At 34.8% G+C, this 24417-nt stretch overlaps 1 protein-coding gene and 2 long non-coding RNA genes across 7 annotated transcripts; 2 read left to right on the top strand and 1 right to left on the bottom strand.

Annotated features, from left to right (window-relative positions):
- Positions 1–5193: 5193 nt before the first annotated feature.
- On the top strand, positions 5194–15820 carry LOC146908501 (cytochrome P450 76T24-like). Its single transcript, XM_085730053.1, has 2 exons — positions 5194–6136; positions 15042–15820. The coding sequence occupies exons 1-2, from the start codon at positions 5228–5230 to the stop codon at positions 15648–15650; spliced, it is 1518 nt and encodes a 505-aa protein (XP_085586179.1). The 5' UTR covers positions 5194–5227; the 3' UTR covers positions 15651–15820.
- Positions 15821–19149: 3329 nt separating this feature from the next.
- On the top strand, positions 19150–20317 carry LOC146908500 (uncharacterized). Of its 5 annotated transcripts, none has more exons than XR_015020464.1 (4): positions 19150–19195; positions 19418–19530; positions 19654–19748; positions 19835–20108. It is a non-coding gene; the product is annotated as an uncharacterized LOC146908500 (long non-coding RNA). The 5 variants fall into 5 exon arrangements; XR_015020461.1 differs by having other exon boundaries at positions 19636–19748; XR_015020463.1 differs by lacking the exon at positions 19150–19195 and having other exon boundaries at positions 19354–19530; positions 19636–19748; positions 19835–19944; positions 20088–20317.
- Positions 19183–22709, bottom strand: LOC146908499 (uncharacterized). The gene is made up of 5 exons (XR_015020459.1): positions 22325–22709; positions 22127–22220; positions 21189–21363; positions 20062–20200; positions 19183–19442 (listed from the first exon to the last, which is right to left on the bottom strand). It is a non-coding gene; the product is annotated as an uncharacterized LOC146908499 (long non-coding RNA).
- Between the last annotated feature and the right edge of the window lie 1708 nt (positions 22710–24417).

Raw genomic sequence — 24417 nt, 5'->3', positions numbered from 1 at the left:
CTAATGTCCTAATGTTAGAAAAATCAATTTTTTTTAACTTTTTTACAAACGACATAATTTTCAATATAAAGTTTCTATCTATATAGTACACTAAAAAGTGCCGTAAGAGCAAGTACATGCATAACATCCATTTTAAATTCGATTAACCCTTTGTTCAACTACATAGAAATGAACTAAATCTAATTCAAGCATTCGGCTACCGACAACCATTTTTTTGCTAATAACTTATCTTATATTTACTTCTTCAAAAACAACATGGATTATTTTAAGTTGTAAACACTATTCATTATAAAAACTAGAGAAATGTTGATTAATAATTTGGAAATAGAAAACCAAAAAATTTATGAATAAGAAAGAATAAAAGGAAGATATGAAAAAAAGGAAAGAAAAGAGATTTGACAACTTGCTGTGGGATAACGACTTATTTAGTAATGGATCATTTTTTAAGTGATTCACTGTCCCATTATATTTTGGCTGTTTATTACAAATATGAAGGATTTTGTTACTTAATAAAATGATTGAAAGTCCATAAATTAAAATCAAAACACACTTTTCAATTTTCATACATGTGACATCACTAGAAATAAAATTATATAAATAGAATCTGACTTTTCATGAATAATCAAAAATCCTGTAGGCCAATAAAAAGAAGAACAAACAATACAAGGATACTTTCATAGAAAAATTAAACCAACTCCAAAATTCTACCAAGCTTCCACCAGAACCACACACACTTTCCATGATTGGAAACATCTCTGAACTTTGAAAAATCCACACAAGTCACTCACAAAACTCTTTAAAGTCTACGGACCAATCATGACACTAAAACTTGGCAACATAACATCCATAGTAATCTCATCCCCATAACTAGTCAAACAAGTTGCAAGAATTATTGGATTACGTGAATGGAAAATGTTACAAAGGTGATGTTTTAGATATTGGCGAAGGTGATGTTTTAGATATTGGTGAGGTTGTTTATAGCGCCAACAAAAATGTCACAAGTGCATATCATAATCAGCACCATAAACTCAAATTCTTTGTTTATAGCATCACTAACCACTTTGCGGAACGAGAGAAGAGGCATAATATCCACTAAGCTACGAATTAAGGATCATATCAAAAGACCACTATGAGAAGGAGGAGGCTGAAGTTGAATGTGGTAGGATCTTATGAGCAAGGGAGTTATCATTTACAACCCGTATGAGAGAGGGCTCATCACTTTAGGCCACAACATTCGGCTAATTTGCATGATTTTTGCTATAAATACTCAGTTCATACACTATAACAGACACATTAATTCGATCAATTAAACGAGCTATTTTTCCCATTTTTATCCCTTTTATCATTCTTTCTTTATCTTTATTTTTTTATTCATTTCTTAGTGTAGATAAAAAACTCAAACAACCTTACCTAACGCTCCACCGTAGAAGTTAGGAAACCCACATCTGTAGTTCCCCTCTCAACGTCAATCATTTGAAACAAAGAGAATCACAATTGAAGAAACTTAACCGAACCTAGACTACTTTCACGCTTCCATCAACAACATCTAAACATATTTTAAGCTACTAGCCGAACACGGAAAATAGCCAAATTAGGTTTAACAGAATAATTGGTAGCCGAACAAATGATAGTAGAACTGAAACCAAACGATTACAAAAGAGGCAGCTATTTCTTACTCCACTAAAGTTCACGAAGGTCGCGGGTGTGTCAGAATCAGTCAAAGACACACTGAACTTTACAATTCAACATTTTACTTTTGTTTCGTGTTTAAAGCATCACTAATTAGAACAACTATTTTCATGGAGATACAGTCTGGAGTTGTAAGACACACATGGATAAGAAAAACGAAAAATGCCGCAAGATGGGGAAAAACAAGCCAAAGTGGGGCGCTGCATACACCCACCAACAAGAAGAAACACACACAACCCGCAAAGATATCCAAATGAGGTGAAGTCATGGCAAGATTTTGTAGGCAATGACATTTTGACCAGTATAATTAACTTTGTTCTGTAAGTACTTCTTGTACATTTCATTTACGACACACACAATCAATCAAACTAGTGTATCTTTGTGAATTAAATATTTATCGTTTTGTTTTATCTTTACTTATGCAATTCTTAGTATTTTAGCACACAAAAAACCCAACATCGTACATAATATTCTTAGGACTTACAACCGAGGGACAAAGTTTCTTTCTAAGCCATTTCAAGTGCAAAAGATATCACAACTGAGTACTATTTGCTTATTCTTCGACTAACTTTCAAGTTCGACCTACTCTTGCCAATGAGGTATGTAACATGACATTCATAGACCTTTGACTAGTGTCTCCTACATTCCGGGGTCCAACTGATTGCCCTTGCCCTGAATAAATGCATCGGTGGAATGAGCCTCAATCTCACCAATTTCACAGTTTAGGAATGAGAATGCTTCCCATATTTTAGATATGTTGCATGTAATTTGACTTTTTTTTTTTTTTTTTTATGTATATATTAACTTCTTTTATATCCTATTTGCTACTTTGACCTTGATATGGAAAGTGTTATAGCTCTTAAATTACTTGGTATCTTGAAGCAACTAGTATGATTGAAGCAGTTCAGAAATCCCACGATTATGGTGGAAATATATTGGTCCACTATCTACCGTATGCTACTTCTCCACCCTATAATTAACCTAATACTTTATACGAAGTTAAAAGTCAACTTTTGTATGATGCCCAAGAAGGATAGCACTTGGGTGAAATAGATTTAGGTGACATTGGCCAATCATAATTTGGCCAATCACAATGTCACAATGCTTGTGAGAGAGAAACACAAGCATTGACACATTGTGATTGGCCAATGTCACCAATGTCACTCAACTCTATGTCACACAAGTGTTTTGTCTTACATGTGTTATTTTGAATTAACAAATAATCACCTGTGTATGATTGCCTCATGAATTAAGTGTCACTGTATATTTTATTTTTAATTCGGCCGGTCAAGAGAGCAATTCTTTTTTTGTTTTGGTGGTGTCAAGAGAGCAATTCATGAAGCAAGCAATTATTTTTATAAATAAACTATATTATATATGGAAAATTGCAACATGGTCTTGTGCTTGCTTGCAACTTTGAATATAAATTTTGAGATGTTGCAATATCCTTGGAATAATTTTATTCAAAAATAAAAAATATCCATTCATTCAAATTGATAGAGTAATCGATGTAATACAAATTCAAAATCACTAAAAACAAAAAGAATGAATTTGCAAACAAACTCACAACAACATCCATGTTAATAGCATAAACTAACAAAGTATATATATATATATATGCCTACAATTATGAGTATATTCAAGCCATCAAAATACTTCTGTTTTCGGATCTACAATGTTGATGACGTAAAAGTCATTGATTGAATATGTGCTTCATCAAAATTAATCATATTTGTTTTTAGTTGGTTGGTTAAGATAAAATACGTGGATTGACTATTCATGGGATATAGCAATTGTCTTTCTTTAAAGATAAAATACTCAATATAAAATTTTCAAAAAGTCAATTTGGACTGGGATTTCAATATTTTATCTTTAAAATTTTCTTTTAAAAAATGCCCTCAATTTTAAATACAAATAACACATTAACAAATAGATAAAATTAAATTTAAATATTAAAAAAATGTAAAAAACACGATATGAATATATATATATATATGTATATATATGTTTGTTTTATTTTTCCTATATCATTTAAAAAATGTAACAAACTAGATGAATATATTTATACTTACTTTTTCATTATTTTAATTATACCCTTCAACAACTTTTTCTATAATAAAGATCGTTGCTGGTGTCATTAAAAAAAAGAATTTAGATTATATATTTTTGTTATATTGTTGATGTCATTGAAATAAATAATCATGATTAGTTTGGTTTGTTATAACATAATCATGATTAGCTTGGTTTGTTATAACTTGAAAGCAACAAACATTTATATCATTAGTTTTAATCCAAATCAAAATTTCATAAAAAACACCATTAATAATTTTCAAACGTTAGAGTAATAAAAAGAGCGGAAAGACGGACAAGTCTTTTCGTTCGTTAGTTAAAATAGTATATCTTGTTAATTGTTATTACAACTTAACGACTTATTCGTAGTGAACCGCTTTTTATATGGTCAACCATGATCTAATATACTTTTTAGGCTTAACTACACTTTTGATCCTCGCATTTTGACCAACTCACGAAAATGGTCATGCCTCTTTCAAATCGAACAAAATCGTCCCTAAACTATATGTTTTTTTGCAGTTTTAGTCATACCTCCTATTTTCAACTCCATAAACGCTGAGAAATGGCAGTTTTAGACCTACCCCTTATGCTCAACCATGAAATAAACAAGGAATAAAACATGTGGGTATAAAGAATCTACTTTATTCAACACACTAACCTAAAAAAACCCTAATTTGAAACATATCTTAGAAATTAGGGTTTTTTGGTTATTGTGCTGAATAAAGTGGATTCCTTGTACCCACATGCTTTATTCCTTGTTTATTTCATGGTTGAGCATAGGGGGTAGGTCTTAAATTGCCATTTCACTGCGTTTCTGGAGTTGAAAATAGGAGGTAGGACTAAAAGTGCATAAAACATATAATTTAGGGACGATTTTGTTCGATTTGAAAGAGGCAGGACCATTTTCGTGAGCTGGTCAAAATGCGAGGACCAAAAGTGTAATTAAGCCAACTTTTTATTATTATAACAAATATGAACGATTTTGTTGTTTTTCAAGAAAGGAAAAAGTTTGATAAATACCTAAAATTCATCTACACCCTAAAATATAGAGAGATAGAGAGGATAATATAATACATATGATATATTGTTGACGTGATAGAAGATAAAGATAGAAAAAAAATGTGTTAATAGATATATGAAATTTATAAATGTTTAAATATAGAGTTGTTAATAGATATACATGAACCACCTCTTTTTATATTTATCGAACATTTTTTTTTGTCAGGTAGTCTAGTGGATAGAATTCACCTTATAAGATGAATAAATGGGGTGTCTGGGGTTCGAACCCCGACCCCTGCATATAATAATGCATTGTCCTATCAACTGAGCTATGCTCACGGGACTATCGAACATTTTTTCTATTCATGACGTGAGACTACCACTTACACCTTGATCCCAACAATATATATAATTAATGGAATATGCAAAAACGATAAGAGATGAACCACCTCCCTCAAACAAAAAAGCCATGAATCACCAAACACTTCCACTAGTGGTTACCTTTGCAAGTGCAAGCATTCTCATCTTTATTCTTAGAAAAGTTAAACAAACCCAAAATTCTACCAAGCTTCCACCAGGGCCACACCCATTTCCTATAATTGGAAACATCTTAGAACTTGGCAAAAACCCACACAAGGCACTCACAAAACTCTCAAAAACCTATGGACCAATCATGACATTAAAACTAGGAACATTAACAACCATAGTAATCTCATCACCACAACTAGCCAAACAAGTGTTACAAGAAAATTCTCAAATATTCTCTAATAGAGTAGTCTCGGATGCAATTTGTGCACTTGATCATCACAAATTCTCAATAGGGACACTTCCAACATTAGCTTTGTGGAAGAAACTAAGGAAAGTTTGTGCTACACAAGTATTTTCTACAAAAATGCTTGACTCAACAAAAAACCTTCGGCAACAAAAGTTGCAAGAATTATTGGATTATGTGAATGAAAAAAGCAACAAAGGTGAGGTTTTTGATATTGGTGAGGCTGTTTTTAACACTGTTCTTAATTCAATTTCAAATACTTTGTTCTCTATTGATTTGGCTCATTCCACACCTGGTGAAAAGTCACAAGAGTTTAAGAAAATTATTGGGAGTTTCATGGAAGAAGCTGGTAAGCCTAATGTTTCAGATTTCTTTCCAATTCTTCGTCCCTTTGATCCACAAGGTGTGCATGCAAAGATGACCACCTACATGAAGAAGTTGTGTGATATTTTTGATGGAATTATTGAAGAAAGAATTAGTTCAAGATCTTCCAAAGTCGATTCTAAGGTGTACAATGATGTGTTAGATTCAATTCTTAATAGCAACAATATTATTGGAGAAAACACTTCTAAATTGAGCCACAAGGAGTTGGTGCATCTGTTTTTGGTTAGTGTTGCTTTTCAAATAATTAAATTTCATAAACTATAAGAAATATAATTTTATACTTTTTTCAGTTTAGAAATGTAGAGTCAATAAATTAATTACAACCAATTACGTAACTTTTGAAATACTTCATCTGTCACAATAATAATAATCGCATTTAACTATTTTGCACAAATTAAAAAAATGATAAATGAAAGAATAATTTTTTTTGACTTAAGTAGATTAAAATTAAACAAAGTAAAAAAAACTAGGGGGACAAAAAACTTAACGTAGTATAAAACAAAAAAAATCAACGAAAGCATAAAACAAAACAACCAAGATGGTATATATGAGCCACAAATACGAATTTAAATTGCAAAAAATGGAGGTGTGTGACCTGCACACCAGATCCAATCTTCATTACGAAGAGTAAATCCAACCGTTAACATAGTAACAAATCCAAAACACATGTGATCTACTACCAAACAACCCCGAACATTAGGAAACTCAAGATCATTTTTAGTCACAATCATTTATAGCCTATCAGCCAAATACAACACGCCTGAAAACGATCAAAATCAACGACGACACCACCAAAACCATGAAAAACTCAGCCATACCGGCATTTAAAACACTAGATCGAGCACAAGCAACACACAACAAAAGTATATAACCCGAAAACTTAAATCCATGAAGACCAGGGGACGAAGAGTAATCGTGGACGCGAATTTGCAAAAAAAAACACACACACACAAACTTATGTTGAATCCCGTGAACAAACTCCACTGTTGAGAAGAACAACAACTTAAGTAACAAAATAACAACGACGGTGGTAGGATCCAGACTGCCGCCGTGTACATACTATTAATTAAATGATACAATTAAAAAAAAACTAAAACTACATTGAAAAATGAATCCAACAATTTTTTTTAAATGACAGTTATTATAAGACAAAAATATTAATTATATTTTTTTGCTATCAATCATTCATGATCTGAGATATTTTTATTTTTTTTCGTAGCAGATGAGGTTTTTACTTTATCTCTTAAAATTACATCGTCAAATTTTTTCAAATTCGTTGACATTTTCATTTTCATAATCGGTGGATATTTTGCTCTCAAGTGGCCTGGACCTCAAGCGTGTGGTCTACACGTCTACACCACACCATCAATTTTTTCTTATATTTTTTTACAAACCTCATCCATTTGTTTTAAGTAAAGTAATTTGAACATCCATTTTAATCATTTAACTACAATTATGACTTCTTCGAAGCTAGTTTTATGGTGGACAAGTAAGACAATGCATAAGTTTATTTTTGCAATTAGATTAATAAATAAGGCTTAAATAGGTCTTTCATCCCTGTAAATATAGGTCATTTAAATTTTCGTCCTTGAAATTACTAATCCTTTCAATCAGCCACTGCAAATATTAATCATTTGACTTTTGGTCCTAATTAGGTTTTTTTGCTGAGGTGGGTTGTCATTAGCGAAGTGGTGCCCACGTGGCAAGTGATGATTGGGCAAGGTGGTTAGCTTAAATAGGTCTTTCGTCCCTGCAAATATATGTCATTTGAATTTTCATCCCTGAAGTTACTAATCAGATGTAATTAGGACCATTTTTCAAATGATTAATATTTGCAGTGGCAGATTGGAAGGATTAGTAACTTCAGGGACGAAAATTCAAATGACCTATATTTGCAGGGACGAAAGACCTATTTAAGCCATAAATAAAGGGTACCCTTAAATAAATCATACCATCCAATTGGATGGAGTGAGATATTATAGAACTATTGATCTATGATGCAATCTTACTTGTGCACCATACTCTTAATTGACTTTTATTTAACATTGTTTTTTTTTGGTTACATGTGAGCTAACAGAAGCAAAAGAGAACAGGAAAAGAAAAGAATTAGAAGCAGAAAAGAAGAAAAACAGACAGCTAGCTTCTAACAAAGAAAGTGCCTATCGCATCAGCTCTAAGAAGAGGGAGGAGATCAGCAGGTGGCGATTGATGAACGACAAAGTGAGCGTCCGAATTATCACCTAGTTTAGCAAAGTAATTCGCACATTGATTCCCCTCTCTTAAGGTGTGATGAAGAGAGATGTTCCGAGCAACTAGCAAGTCTTTAATATTTTGAATGAGAACGGCGTAGATGTGGAATCTCGGAGTATCATTCATAATAAGATTAACAGCAAGGAGGGAATCCGAGTAACATGAAAGATCATTCATGTTCAACTCGATAGCCATATGCAGCCCATGCTGAATAGCTGTTAGCTCGGCCAGCAAAATGTCCGTCGAGTTCGGTATGAAACCGGAGAAGCCTGAGATGAACCGACCAGCGCTGTTGCGGAGGACACCACCGTAACCAGATCGAGAAGGGGTTCCAATGCAGCTGCCATCGACATTGAGAATGTGGCCCTCGTGATTTCTGCTATTCCAACTCACTAACCGGTCGGAATGGGTCAAACTGTCATCTCTGCTGAAGGCTGAAGTGATTTCTGAAGCTGCTGAACGGATGTTGCTGCAAAGCTGAATTAAAGACAAGTTTTCATTGCTAAGGCACATAGAATTTCTATGTCTCCAAACCCACCAAAGACCAGCTATAAATGTGTTCGAATGAGTGCCAGACAATCCGAACTTGATCCAATCATAAGCTAAAGCGGCTGTGACGAAATCATTACTAGTAAACCCGAGTCTCTGCCAGATGATTCTAGAAAAATGGCAGTCCCTGACACAGTGCAGGAAGGTTTCATCTTCCTCTCTACAGCGAGCGCAAGTCGGAGAGGGTGTAATGTTTCTGTGATGGAGCAGGGAAAGAGTTGGAACAGCATCTTGGCAGGCAAGCCAGATGAGAAACTTGTACTTTTCCGGAACCTTTAATCTCCAAATCCAAGACCAAGGGAGGTGAGTGGGATCAGCTGCCGGGTCTCTAAGGGTGAGAAGCCAATTAAAGCCGCTTTTTGTCGAATATGTGCCATTTTTGTTTTGGGACCAGATTAAAGCATCCTCAATGTTGTGATTAAACTGGATATGAATGTTGTTGATGTGATTCTCGACGGCTGATGGGAGGTTAGTGTAGAGGATCTGAGTGCGGTTACTTGGAGCGGAAAGAACATCCCTAACACAAAGATGAAGGTCATGAATATCAATAATAGGAACATATTTACCGATAGGTCCGAGAGAGCTCCAATTACTGAACCAAAAAGAAGATGAACCCGAACCAATACGCCAAGTGTACCCTTCCTTAAGGATGTTTTTTGCGCGGATTATGGAAGACCAAGTTGGAGAGCTAATGCTGTTGGCACTGGCGAGAAGGGTGTTGTGGCCACCTGTGTATTTGTTCGAAAGGAGAGACACCCATAATTTATTAGTAGACTGCACCATGTCCTAGACAAGCTTACCAAGGAGACTAGTATTCGCTTCTCTCGCTGTTCGAATGCCCAATCCACCAAGGTTCTTAGGAAGAGATATTTTCTTCCAATTTACCAAGTGAATTCCCTTATTATTAGTGCCACGCCAGATGAAGTTTCTGGTGGTTTGGTCTATGTTATCACAGATGCTTTGGGGCAGCCAATTAATTTGCATGAAATAGGAAGGAATGGAAGATAGCACAGAATTAGCTAAAGTCAATCTCCCTGTTTTATTGAGCAGTCGATTCTTCCAAGACACCAACCTGTTTTGCATTTTTTCTATGATGAAATTGAAGTCACTCCGCTTAGGCCGCCCTTTCAAGATGGGGAATCCAAGATACTTATCAAGGGAAGTAGTGCTTCGGATGCCGGATATATTAGTGAGACTATTGATCTTCCTTTGCGGAGTACCTGTCGAATAATAAGCTCTAGACTTTGAAAGATTAATCTTCAACCCAGACGCCTTGCTGAACCTGTCAAATAAATCAGTAACAAATCTAAGCTGGGAGTTTCTAGCTTTGATGAAGAGAAGGACATCATCTGCAAATAGAAGGTGAGAAACTTGAGGCCATGTGCTTGTGATTTGAATTGGTTCCCATTCTCCTTGAAAAACGACATTGTTTATAGCAAGTGATAGCTTCTTCATGCAAAGAATGAAGAGATAAGGCGATAGAGGGTCCCCCTGTCTGAGACCATGAGAGGGCTTGAAAGAAGGCATTTTGTTTCCATTCCACAATATAGAGAAAGTAGATGAAGTGACACAATGCATGATGAGCTTGATGGTGATGTCTGGGAAGCCAAAATCCTACAGACAAGAATTAAGAAAATCCCAATTGACGTTATCAAAGGCTTTCTCCAGGTCAAGCTTGAAAGCCACAAACCCTTTTTTCTTTTTTGATCTTCTCATGTAATGAATTATTTCCTGCAAAACAATAGAGTTATCAGAAGTTCCCCTACCAGACAGGAAGCTGCTTTGGTAAGGGCCAATAATATTATTTAGAATAGGTCTGAGACGCTGAACCAAAACTTTAGTAATGATTTTGTAGACAATGTTACACAAACTGATGGGCCGAAAATCTTTGTATGTACTAGGGGGGTCCACCTTGGGAATAAGTGCAATGAGCGTGTTTGAAATCTCCGGATCAAAGTGACCTGTAAGGAAGGCTGAGTGAACCAAACGGAAAATATCATCTCCAACTATGTGCCAGTACTGCTTGAAGAAGATGCATTGGAAACCATCAGGTCCAGGGGCTTTGTAAGGCTTTATTGTGTTGAGGGCAGCGAAGACTTCGCTCTTGGTAATGGGTTTGGTGAGGGAAAGCTTGTCGAGGTCATCAATGGTTGGTTGGTGGGCGGTAGGGAAAGTGTGGTTATGAAGAGGTTGAGTGTTGGCAAAGAGGTTCTTGAAATACTTTTGAGCTTCTTCTTGGAGAACGGTGCTATTAGTTGTCCATATACCATTAGGGAGCTGAAGTCTGTGGATTCTATTTTTCTTTCTTCTAATAATAGTTTGAGCATGAAAGAAAGTACTATTCTTATCACCAAACTTAATCCACTTTTCTCTAGACTTTTGGTACCACAACATCTCTTCTTGAAAAAGGATATGGTTGTATTCATTTTGCAATTCCTTTTCAAGAATAGTATGTCTAGCAGAATCAACTCTCTCAAGGTAGTGTTGAATCCCCTTAAGTCTCCTTTCCACTTGTTTCTTCCTTTTGAAAATGTTTCCGAAAACTTCTTGATTGAAAGTAATAGAATTTTTCATGACAGTTTTCAAGGCAACGATGGTGTCATGATTGGAAGAAGTCCAAGATTGACTTACCAAAACGGAGAAGGAGGGGATTATGATCAGAGTGTAATCTACAAAGAACTTCAACAAAAGCTTCCGGAAAGGAGATGCGCCAGTCTACATTTGCCATCCCTCTGTCAAGCTTCTTTGAAATAATTCGGATACCATTACGATTGCGATGCCAAGTAAAACGACCACCTGTAGTTGTAAGGTCAAGGAGATTGCAATTGTTCATGAAGTTGTAGAAGAGGGCAGCTCTATTGTGATTAAAGATTCCCCCTCTTTGGTCACTAGGAATAAGAGTTTCGTTGAAGTCACCAATTAGCATCCAAGGATTATTGATAGTGTGGCTGATGTTTGTGAGGTAGGTCCAAAGGTTAGGGCGCATAGTGTAGTTTGGGCTAGCATAAACACAAGTGCATGTGGTGGTAGCATCTCCACGTTGAAGGGAAAAGGTTATTGAGTATTGGTTTATATGCAGGACAGATGATGTAATGTTAGAGGCTGATTGTTTTAGGAGCCATATGCCTCCTGAGTGGCCTGAAGCTTCGATAACATGTATAGGAGTATAACCATTATTGTTCCAAAAAGCGGAAAGATTAGCAAAAGGAGTGTGAGTCTCAAGGATGGATAGAAAAGTTGGATTGAACCTTTGAATTAAGTCTTTCAAGTGTCTTTTAGAATTGCTATTCTGAGCTCCTCTGATATTCCAAGAGAGAATTGAAGTATCCTTGAAAGCTTCCATAACAAAACTAATAGAAATAAAGTGTCTAAAAAGGGATACTTTAGAGAACCATGTCTTCATCAGTCTGGGAAGGTTGTTCATGATTTTCATTGCTGGCAGTAGTTTTAATATCTGAATCTCCATTCATATTTCTGGGTACCATGGTTTCTTCATCAGTTTGGATGAAATTGGCTTCAGCAGCAGAGTCTTGCGAATGGCTTTGGGTGGGGGTGGGATGCTTAGTGGCATTATTGTAATTGTTTTCATGAATGGGGTTAAGGCTGAATTGAATTTCATGGGATTGTGGGGACAAACTTTGGATCGTGTGGGATTTCTTGTTGTCACTAGTATGCTCCACATGAGAGTTTGTGTGAGGTGTGAGGATACGTGAGGTGGGGTCATGATGATTGGATGTCAAAACCTTGGGATGGTTGACTTTTTGAGTAGCTAATGATGGCTTAATGATTGGGGCATGTGTGGTTTCTTCTTGTCTGCGCCGTTTAGGGATAGAAGGACCATTTGGTACATCACTTTGTGTGGGCCTTGGTTGAATTTTTTGATTGGTTGGATTTATTTTATTTTGTGGGGACCAGTTGGAAAGGACAGAAAATTTGTTTGTTCTGTGGGTCACATTTTTGTGGGCATTGATTGGAGGGTTAGTAGCTGTTTTCTTTCTTCTAGTGACAAGAAGCCAGTCACCATGTAAAACGTTAATTCCTTCATCATTGCTAATTAAATTTCCATTAAATGCTGATAAATCATTTTGACTGGAAATTAAATCATTACCGTTGCTGTTACTCTCTGCAGGAATTGATTGAGAAGGCATGGCGGTTGTGGGCTGCTGGTGGGCGGTTTCATGGTGGCTGGCCGCTGTTTTGAGGTGGTTCAGGTTCGTCTTTTCAGAGTTGGCTGCTATTCGAGGGCAATTTCTTCCTAGGTGACCATAGCATCCACAATTTATGCAGATCAAGTGGAGACCTTCATATTGGACCTTGTACCAATGACCATTCACCCAAATTTTTCCGACCACTGGTACTGTAAGATCGACTTCCACACAGACTCTTGCAAATTTTCCTCTTTCGACTTTCAGAGTGTTTGTGTCCACTTTAATTGGACGACCGATTGCTGAAGCCATAGCAAGAAGAAAACTCTCATCATAATAAACTAGGTTCAATCCAGGGAAACGTACCCATACCACCGTACTTTTCACTTTAGCGTATGGTGAGGCAAATTCAGGGGACCAGTGTGTTACCGCCAAACAGTGATCAAATATCATCCATGGCCCTCCAGTGATGACTTTCTCCTTGTCAGCGGCTTGGTCGAATTTTACCATGTAGAACCCATTATCATTATCCATAATTTCGAAGCTGCCTTGAGTTTTCCAAGCTTTGTGGAGACGGTCCTTCATGGTGTTGTAACCAAGATTTTTCCCTAAGAGCTTCACGACTAGCGCATCTCTCCATGGTGTGCACAGTTCTTGAAAGGTTGAAGGGTCGACATAGACTTTGGGAAGAAGCCGGTTTCCATTTTCATGCTCAATGCGAACAAGCTTTTTCTCGATCATGTCTTGTTTTTCACGGATAGGAATATCTTGGGAGGATCCCAAGAGTTTGTCACGGAATGATATCTTGGGGGTTGGATCGGGAGGTTTCTTTGTGTGAAGTAGGTTAGGGTCACTTTGAGCGGAGAAGACAAAACCAGAGCTCATTGAACTACTCTCAAAGGCAGTAGTTCCCTAAGCTGTGTAATTGCTCTTTCTTTTCTTTTTTAACATTGTTTAATACTTATATTGTTTGAAAACATTCAAAAGAATTCAAGTTCAATTTTTGACCGAGACAATCTTTAACTATACTTTACTTATCTTTTGATCAAATTTGGAATTATCTTTGGTCTCTTTTTCCCTAATAACAAAAAGGTTAAGACAAAACCAAAATCAATTTTGTTTTCCTCACAAAAAGACACCAACAAAAACTTATTTTTGGTTCCTATAAGTTCATTTTTAGTCTATATTAATTTTTTCTTCTACTTTTAGTCCCCACAATATTTTTCGACGGTTTTAGTCCCAACAGTAGCAGAGCGAGAAAAAGAAGTTCAATGGAGCCACCAAAATAATATATATATATATATATATAGACACACACATATGTAGGTATGTATGTATGTATGAGATTAGAATGAGAAAGAGCACGTGAGCTTTTCATATGGTGTTTTAATCTCAGCCATACATTTATTATTTAATGGTTGGATTTATTCTTCTTAGAGAGAGAGAGAGAGAGAGAGAGAGAGAGAGAGAGAGAGAGAGCTTATGTTATAATAAGCTTGAGACACAAAGTTGATCATAAAAAACTTAAACTACATTGCATTTCGACTAAAAGTGTGATTGTAACGCGCACTAAAATGGAGAAGAGAGCGAACCACAAAAGTGTGATATTTTAGAAATTTCGCCTATAAAAAATGTAAATTATTTTGGTGGGGAGAGCCGTGGCTCATCCAAGCCCTATTGTGGCTCCCCACTTCCAATAAAATCAATATAAAACCAATAAAAATGCTACCAAACTTTTTAGATAACCGTATGTGTTCGATAGAAGTCTATAAAAAAGTTTAAATTTTGAATTTTACATCAATATTTTTGTTATTTTGGCTATTTAGAGCTCAAAAATTAATATTTCATTCATCTATAGTTAAAAAAAAAAATGCGAGGGATGTTTATGATGTTATAAACATGTGTGGACCTCTAAAAAAAATGGCTTACTGAACAAAATTATGGGATTAAAAGTAAAAAAAAGTTATATGAAAAAAAATGAAATTTTAAAATTTTATAAGGGCTCAAAATATACTTATTATTACCTTAAAAAATATTTAATATTAACATGTATTTAATTAAATAAACCCTGTTCCATTTTTCCACCTCCTTATTTTCACTTCATGGTTTAATCTTTAATATTCCCCTCCTTTTATCGATATATAGGTTAAATTTTAATTAATTTGGAAATTATATTTTGGCAGGATTTATTTTTTGCTGGTATTGACACAACGGCAAACACGATTGAATGGACTATGGCAGAGCTATTACGTAACCCTAGCAAATTAGATAAAGCAAGAAAAGAATTATGTCAAGTAATGGGAAAAGATGAAGCAATAGAAGAATCAAATATTTCTAAGTTACCTTACTTACAAGCAGTCGTGAAGGAAACCCTTCGATTGCACCCACCGGCTCCATTATCGTTACCTCGCAAATGTGATGAAAATGTGAACATACTGGGCTTCAATGTGCCGAAAAATGCACAAATACTAGTCAATTTATGGGCCATGGGAAGAGATCCAACGATATGGAAAAATTCAAATATATTCGCGCCTGAAAGATTTTTGGAGTGTGACATTAATTATAAGGGTAATAATTTTGAGCTTATACCTTTTGGGGCAGGTAAAAGAATTTGTCCAGGATTGCCATTAGCTCATAGGAGCGTGCACTTAATTGTGGCATCTCTTCTATGCAACTTTGAATGGAAACTTGCCGATGGACTAAAGTCAGAAGACATGAATATGGATGAACAATTTGGACTAACCTTAAGGAGGATCCAAACTCTTCGAGTTCAAGCTACTTCATCAACATAGGTGGATATGTTTTAAGAAGAAATTTGAGTATAATTAATATTTGTTTGTCACTACCATGGTTTAAAATGTGGTTGAGGTTGCGGATTTGTGGTTGCAGTTATGGTGAAAACGTCTATGTTGTAATAAAAATGTTAAGAAATTAGATCATCTCATTCTCTATTTCTCTTCAACTCTCTCCTAAGTCTCTATCTATCGGTTTCATGTTTGGATGCTTTAGAAGTGTTTTCAAGTGTGAGAAGCAATTCTAACTCTATGAAATTACGTCTACCATTTTTTTGAGATATCAATTATAGAGATTAAAAGCAATTCTACTTTAATCTACTATGTCTAACTTTTGATTTTAAAATTGGTTCTTTTATAACTCAACTCAATTTTACATGAATGTATCCAAAATATATATTTTCGGTGTAGTAGATTAAGTGGACCAAAATTATTTTTACCAAATAAAAAATCCTCATCCCCAATAGTTTCACTCTCTAAATATGAGATAAATATTTTTTTTGTTCAATCATGATCAATCCTTTATTTCTATATTATTCTCTTTCAAACACACAAGTAACTAATATTTCCCATGATTTCATATACTACTATTTGATATTAATTGATCTTTAAATTTACAATGTATCTTAAACAATCATGGGCATCAGTTGTAAGGGTTGTGCGTATATAATTGATAAGACTTTAAAATATCATTAGTTTAGTAACTTAACTATTTAATCTTTACTGCTTTATCTACGACGCAAATGAAAGATGACATTGTTGAATTTAAGATTAAACAGTTAAATTATTAAACTAATGATATTTTTTGTCTTGTTAATGATATGTTAAAAAAATCGTCGTTAGGAACACGAAACACGAACTTTTATTGAAAAAATAGGGACTAAAATTGAAAACAATTTTTTTTAGAGGGACAAAAATCAAAGAAAATTTTAGAGGGACTAAAAATGGAAGTTGATATATTTAAATGGATCAAAAATATATTTAACTCCTATCTTTATAATCTTGATCTTTTCTTTAGCTTTATCTTTATGTTTATATTTATCTTTATAATATACATTTCAGAGTTTATTTTAAGCAAACTATTTCAAGATGAAGCTCATGTAGGGTGTACTCATCATCAAAGACTTGTCATGATGACTATAGTGAATAAATGTTTTATGGTCTTTTTATCTTTTATTATAGGATTCTATAGAGGATAAGAGTGAGTTACTCATAGTTAGGGAAAGATTCTGGAATGTTTCGAATTGAGTCACTGTGTCTTGTAATTTCTTAACTAGACAACTCTATAGGGTGTCATAATCTTTTTGGTATAGTCCATTGGGTTGATTAGAAGAAACCCCGTAAAAGTTGCGAAAGTTTGAAGACCAAACACAATAAATATTTTAAGGGTTATAAGGGTTGTGTTAAAGTCTATACAATTTCAAACACAATAAATATTTTAAAGTCTATACAATTTGAGAAAATTTTGTCCCAAACACATATTAAAGATGAAATGTCCATGAAGAGTAAAAAAATAAAGAAAAAAATAGTCATTGATCATGTGCCACATGTATGACCCCACACAAAGATATATTATTACCACTAGGGTGGACAACGGGTCGGGTTGGGCGAGTTTGGGACCAAAAACCATCACCCGGGCTAAGCCACGGGTGCCATAAATAAACCCTATGAAACCCAAATTTAAGAATGGTTTTGACTGGTTGGGTTATGCGGATTGAAAGGGTTCTCAGTTGGGTTAATACGGGCTATCTTTGATGAAGAAAACTGAACATTGGATCAAAAAGAACAAGGGATCCAGTTGCTTTATTTTCCAGAGAGTACAAGAGGAAGGAGGGTGTAAGTACAGTGGTGTTGGTGTACGAGAGGAGATTCTTTCCATTTAACCTTACAAATTCTTCATTGGTGGTGTTGTGGTTTGTGAGAACAGAAGGAATGCTATTAAAATGAAAACTCAACAGAAGAAACTCAAGGAAAATATTAACGAGTGCCTCCGGAGCACTGGTTAAGGAAGCTAAAAGAAAAAAGTGAAAGTCAAAAAAGACACTTTTTAATCTTTTTATGCATTGATTACACAGTTTTTAAGATAAATATTACTATATTTGCTTTCTTAACCAATGCCCCGGGGCACTGGTTAACAAGACCCTGAAATGAAAACTCAACAGAAGAAACTCAAGGAGAGAGACGAGAGTAGTCTTTAGGTTGGTGCTTACGTACTTTAAAAAAAAATTTGGATTCCCAATAATCAAAACAATTGTTTTAATTGAAAGAGAAATGATATTTTGACAACCATTTTTTGACAATTTTTGGACAACTTTCTCTCTCATACTCACATGATGTTGTTATCCTCTCTCTTCCTTTTTCTCTCTCCATTGTTTTTGACCAATAAGAAGTGAGAAAAACAAGGTTGTCAACAAAGTTGTCATCAAATGGATGTCAAAATATCATTACTTTAATTGAAATTACTATAAATAGTAAATATAACTATGCCACATAGATATAGCCATAATAATATAGGCATGTAGGGTGACTGATGTGACAAGTTGCGGTCTCTGGTCACATGCCTAGACTCACACCAAAATTTAGGCTCTGTTTGGTAAACCCAAAAAAAGAGCTTTTAGCTCTTAGCTTTTAGCTTATAAGTTCATTTGACAAAAAAAGCTCTGTTTGGTAACACTTTAGCTCTGTTTGGTACAACGAGCTTATATCTTATTTCAGGAGCTTATAAACTATTTTTCAGAAGCTACTTAAAGTAGCTTTTGAGCTTATAGCTTTTAGCTTCTCATTTTTTCTTCCATATTTACCCTTATTATTCAAAGCAAAAGCTATCAGCTAATTTTACCAAACACTTCAACTAGCTTATCAGCTAAAAGCTATCAGCTATCTTATCAGCTATCAGCTAATTTTACCAAACAGAGTCTTAATATATTTAGTAGTGCGGGTGGGTTTGGTCAACAATGGATGATATTTACAAAACTGCACCCGCCTGTTTGAAAATGCACAAAACCGAGAAAATGACTTTGTCAACCTGAATTACCGTTACCCGCCCGAATGATATTTTGCGGATCGGGTTATGCGATTTTAAACGAACTACGAGTATTTGTCCACCCCTCACATGTGCACATACAATCATGTGAAATGGTTACCTTTCAATGGGAATATTAGTATTCACATCACTTATCAATAAATCTTACAAAAGATAATAGCCATTTTTGGCCAATTCATCCTGTTCATCTCCATTTGAAGTCTATGCATTTGCATTGTCAGAATCATGTCTTAAGGTAGACATTGCAAAAAAAAAAACAATAAAGCCTAAAAATGTGGATGTGCACATGTGCATCGGTTGCTTCTCAACAAAGAAAAACACTTTCCAGCTGGACCGGACATATTCTTTCTCCCCAAGGCTCTTTCTCTCTCTCTCACGCTCCAATGCTCATTCTTGCTCTCCAAGGCCCTTTATCTTTAAGTAGTATTTAAAGAGCCTTGCCTTGCCATCACATTCACTCATCTCTGTCATGCTAAAATCTTTAATACATTTTGCAAGCCAAGTAAATCTATGCTTCTTTTTACTTCATGTTGTCATGTATTATGCATTTTCATGATATTCGATAAATTTACATTTACATACTCTACAATTGATGATGTAGGTCGTATATTATATGTGATACAACCAACAACTTATCTTTACAGTATAAGCACAAGTACATGAACATCTTTATGTAATTCTCCATTATGCAACTTTTTGCCTCTTCTTTGTCTCCCATCCATAGGTTTCCACAGCCAACTCAAGGAATTCTTGAAGGAGGAACCACGCCAGTAGCAAGCAGCATGAAGGCAAGTCAAAAGAACACAATAATTAGAATATTTCACAAAGTTAGTGTGGGTAAGAAAAATTGAATTTTAGTTCACAAAACTCATGGTGAGATTGTTTACTACTGCCAACAGCATATTTAACATCTTCATTTTAATGATTTTCACATATTCATAGGTATTCATCAAATTTCAGGGATACATCTTTTCATGGTGCTCATTAAATTTCTATTATGCTCTTCATTGTTTTCAGTTGGAAGCCCTTAATATGAAAGCAAAGACAAGTTTAAGGTATAACTCTTGACTCCTTTTTCTTGGACATAAACTGTTAACTCTCTTAATGATAGTTTTCTCATTTCTCTCTTTTTTTTCTACAGGTTTCCTCCCCCCACATAACCAAATCTCGCCTAAGAGTCTACCATATTTTCTACATTGACAGTGACAAAAACCAGTGGCAAGCTAAAAATAATTAACTTTCTCCAAATTGGTAACAGCTTAGAGTTGAATAATAAAGTGATTGAATAAGAAAGAACTAAGGCCAACACTAAACAATAGATTCATTAGAACAAGATGTACACAATTGTTTTCATTTATTTTTACTTACAGTGATAATGTGTATTTGGACAGCAGCAAGCAAGCAAATAAACAAGTCCATATCACACACTTTGACAGCTCCTTCATCCCACAGTATCTCGAAGTGTTTGGATAGAGCCGAGCAAGCATGTCAACAGGAACATGATCACCTGCAGATTTGTGTAGATTAAGAAAGTAGCATCAGCCATAAGATATAATCTTCATATTTTTACTTACACTAATATGTATATTTCTATATTTTGGAGAGTATCTTCCTATTTTTTGCATTTAGACTTCACCATCGTACTTGAAACTTACCTAAGGCACTTGATACTTTTTACGCTAATAAATTTGCTCTTTGTTTTAAGTGCTTGGGTACCAATTATAAATAATACTTTTTGAGCCTCTAAATTTAGCATTCAAAACTAACAAATAATAAATACAAAGTTGATTTCTCATAAGCACTTTATTTTATTTGGATGCAACTTAGCTAGAAGAAAACATCCATGAATATAATGTGAAATATTAAAAGAAAAATAAAACAAAACCCAGAATTGTAAGTCATAATACATATGCACACTTGCACATGTTACAACTATTAATTCTAAATGTACAAGTGTAAGTTCAAACAATGGAGTTGAATGACTTGAATCAATAGTTATAACATGGACATGTGCAAGTAAGTTCAAATTTGTATCTCTTGCCATAAATCAGTTGTTTTTACTGTTCCAATTTCACCCTTATGAGTTTCCTTCACAAATATTATGAAATAAGAGGTATTCCTAGATTCACATGAGGTTTTTCAACATGTGTTTAGCTCAAAGCGTTGGCATAAGTCTTTATTAAACTGTACATTCACATGCTACATGAACTTTATTCTTGAATTTTTTTTATGAGGCCAACTACTTTATTAAAAATATTAATTAAACAGCTAATACAAGATAAATTTGTTTTAAAAATATACTATAGATTAAATATTTGTTAATATACTAATAGAAGAGCCATCATTTTATGTTTGTCAAAAAAAGAGATTCAATAATATAAGTTATATGAAATTGTTTTCATATTATTTTGTACTCATAGTGGGGAAGGCATTATTTTTGGTTCCTTAGGCAGGGAAGAGAAAAAATATTATATTGTTTTAAAAGTTATTCTTACATTATCCTGAATCAGATCCATGTCTTCTGCAAATAACGCTTCAAAGGAGTCCCTTATAGTATGTATATCTTCTTCCTTCCACTTCGAAAATTTTCTTCCTATGCTTCGAAGCAATGTTGTTCATGTTCAGAGTTATCTTCGGTGGGTTTGTAAAACAAAATGAAATAGCCACAACCTACACAAATACGATAAACATTACTTTCAACATACTGTAATTGTAGTCATCATACCATACAATTTTAAACGGTAAAATATATCTACCAGTAAATCTTCATCGGTGGTGTATAAGAAAACAATTATCTCACAAACCAGAATAATATTAGGGTGTACAAAATACATTAATGAGGCTTGAGAGAGTTTAATGTATTTACAAGCCATGAGTGAAGATTGAAGATTTGATGCATATTAGGGTGTAAAAAGTTCATGAAGAGTTTAAATTGTGATTACCATTAATTTAAGCAACAGATGCAACAGTAAAACCTCACACTGATACAATTGTACTGAATTACAACAAAATGAAACATCCAAATATCCAAAATGAAGATTAGAACATGTGTCTCCTAAGCTTTGAAACATTGATAAGAAAAAACATGGACTACAATGTCTCGCCGATTCCTATTGTCTTTAGCTTCACAACTGACCACAAAAAGTAAGAATTTAACTATATATTAAGTATTAACTAATGAACTATAATAGCTAACTGATTAGTCACACGTGACACAACCAAAATAAAAATTCAAAACACAAATCCTATCCTATGAAATTAAACACAAAAACGCTAAAATTGATCAACATCTTATCCATTACCAACATATTTCAAATAGATTAAGATGAAAAATTTCAACATAAAATCAATTTAAATTTAAATAAAAACATAATTTTCAACATTAAATAAAAAGAAACAATTTTTTCAACATTAGACTAAATTAAAACCTTACATATGCATTGCCATTCAGCTTATAGGTAAACCCATTAACTTTTTCTTCACGGTTGTTAAATTTCTCCCTCAAATAATTTTTTAAGCTCGATCCACTACAAGAAATCACATAACAGTTAGTTTAAACGAGTTTATAACAAAATAAAAATGACATGCACAACAAACTGGAGAAAGAAAAGAGAAAATAGTCTACGATTACCATTGTTACTGTCCTTCTGTGGTTTTTGTAGAGAATAACGAGATGAAGGATATGTTGCTGGACAATTGATGAAACAGGATCAGAGTTGCTTGAAAACGGAGACAACCCATTTTTCAATCTGATCTTTTCATAATTCTATTTGGACAGAGAGATAGAGGGTGTTGAAGAGATGAAGAAAATGAGGTTATTTGGGGGAAACAAGGTCGGGTTTAACGGTGGTGTGGCAGGGCATGGCCGGCGGCGCCGCATGAAGGGGAGAGAAGGAAGGTAACATGCTAAGGTTTCTAAATGAAGGAAGAAATGACCGGAGATAGAACCAGTGGGCTTAGTGAGGGATTTTGGGCTCTACTCATTAAACAGTAGTGTGAGTCATATGTATAAAATTGCATTTTAGATTATAAATTACATTTTTATACAAAAAAGGGGCTTATAAATTGCATTTTTATACGGGAAAAAATTGCATTTTTTTATTGAGTTTAGTGAAATAATTTAAAACGCATAACTTATATCACTTGAATTTTAAACATTTACATCTTCTAACATTTTATTTTATACCTGATCTATTCGGTAGTGATCATGTAGAGACGACGGTTGTGTGCGGTGTTTCGGCATGGTAGCGATGCAATCTTCACAGCAAAGCGAAATGTACCTGTGAGCATGTCAGTACTCCAACGCCCAAGTCAGTGTGAGAAATGGGGTTGAATATGTATGACTATGAGTGGAAATGAATCGTACCTTGAGGGTGACGCTGAGTCACCCTTATATAGGTGAATGAGACGCTAGCGGCTTCCGTGAAACACGACACCTCATCATGGAGCCATTGGAGACCACGTGAGCGGTGCAGAAGAGATGAGGGCACGTTCTAGCGCGGTGATCCACACCAAAACTAGCGTGTTCCCTCAAGGTATCACGCTCGGTTTCACAGGTTTGATCCACGTGGCTGTATGGGATTGGTGTTCTCGCCGGGCCATAACAATACCTTTTTAACCCTATTTGTAGCCTATGAGATCCAGCAATATTATAATTTTTTTATGGGATTATAAATTATATTTTTGAATTTTTTTTTGTTGTTTTGTATGTTGTAGGTGAATGCGATTTGTTTGTTTCGGTTTGCGTCCCTATGTTGTGGTGGTGTTGTGTAGTCTGAAGTTGACAGTGATTACACCTGTGTGTCACATATATTAATGTAGTACTCTTTTTTAACTACATTGAACGTTGTGTCTTTTTTTTTTTCGTTTTATGTTTTGGATTTCGATTTTAGAATTGAAGGTGGACGTGATTTGTTTGTGTTTCTTGCGTCGTTGTATTATTTCTTGATCCATAGTCGACGTTCATTCTACCCCGCTGCAACGCGCGGGGTACACACTAGTAAGCACACAAACTTTTATAGTTGAAAATATAAATTGTTTTCTACCAACACTAAAAGACAAAAGGTAATTTCACAGAGGTTTCTGAATGCGAGAAAACTACTTTGAAAACATATTTATGAGGAGCTATGGGGGAAGCACTTGGGTGACATTATGTCACCGTGACATTAAATCTGGGCCACACAACACACATTGCCACACAACATTTGGGCCACACAACACATACAACACATCTGGGCCACACAACACAACACCTTTGTGTGGCCCAGATTTAATGTCACGGTGACTTAATGTCACCCAAGTATTTTCCGAGCTAAGGGGCAGCACTTCAGTGACTTAATGTCACCGTGCCATAGCTGCCCAACCCCATCCATACCATCCATTTTCTGACACATGTGCAGGATGCTTTGTTTATGTGGACAGGATGCAATGTCACGGTGCCATTAATGGCACCGAAGTATTCTCCGGAGCTAAGTTGGCTCGTGCAAATGCTCATCATAAATACTTTGCGAGATGTTAGCTTTTGAGAAATTTGCGAGGGGAATACCCTTGTGAATTTACGAGGGGTTCTCTCCTCTAAAAGGTGTTTGCTGGACTAACACAAATTCTACAGATTTGACAAGGTGTCAGAGTATTGATTTACATTTTGTGAAAATAATTCAATTGACACACACAATTTCAATGAGAAATGATATTTTGACAACCACTTTTTGACAACTTTTAGAC

Source organism: Medicago sativa, chromosome 7 (assembly GCF_051527215.1).
Source record: "Medicago sativa cultivar Bolivia chromosome 7, Bolivia_mono, whole genome shotgun sequence".
Classification (NCBI taxonomy): Eukaryota; Viridiplantae; Streptophyta; class Magnoliopsida; order Fabales; family Fabaceae; genus Medicago; species Medicago sativa.
This window is presented reverse-complemented; position numbering and strand designations above follow the sequence as displayed.

Excerpts from the sequence above, each read along its gene's own strand:
- LOC146908501 (XM_085730053.1), top strand. The coding sequence starts at position 5,228 with ATGAATCACCAAACACTTCCACTAGTGGTTACCTTTGCAAGTGCAAGC. Across the intron at positions 6,137-15,041 it reads AGTTGGTGCATCTGTTTTTG|GATTTATTTTTTGCTGGTAT; the intron begins GTTAGTGTTGCT and ends ATATTTTGGCAG.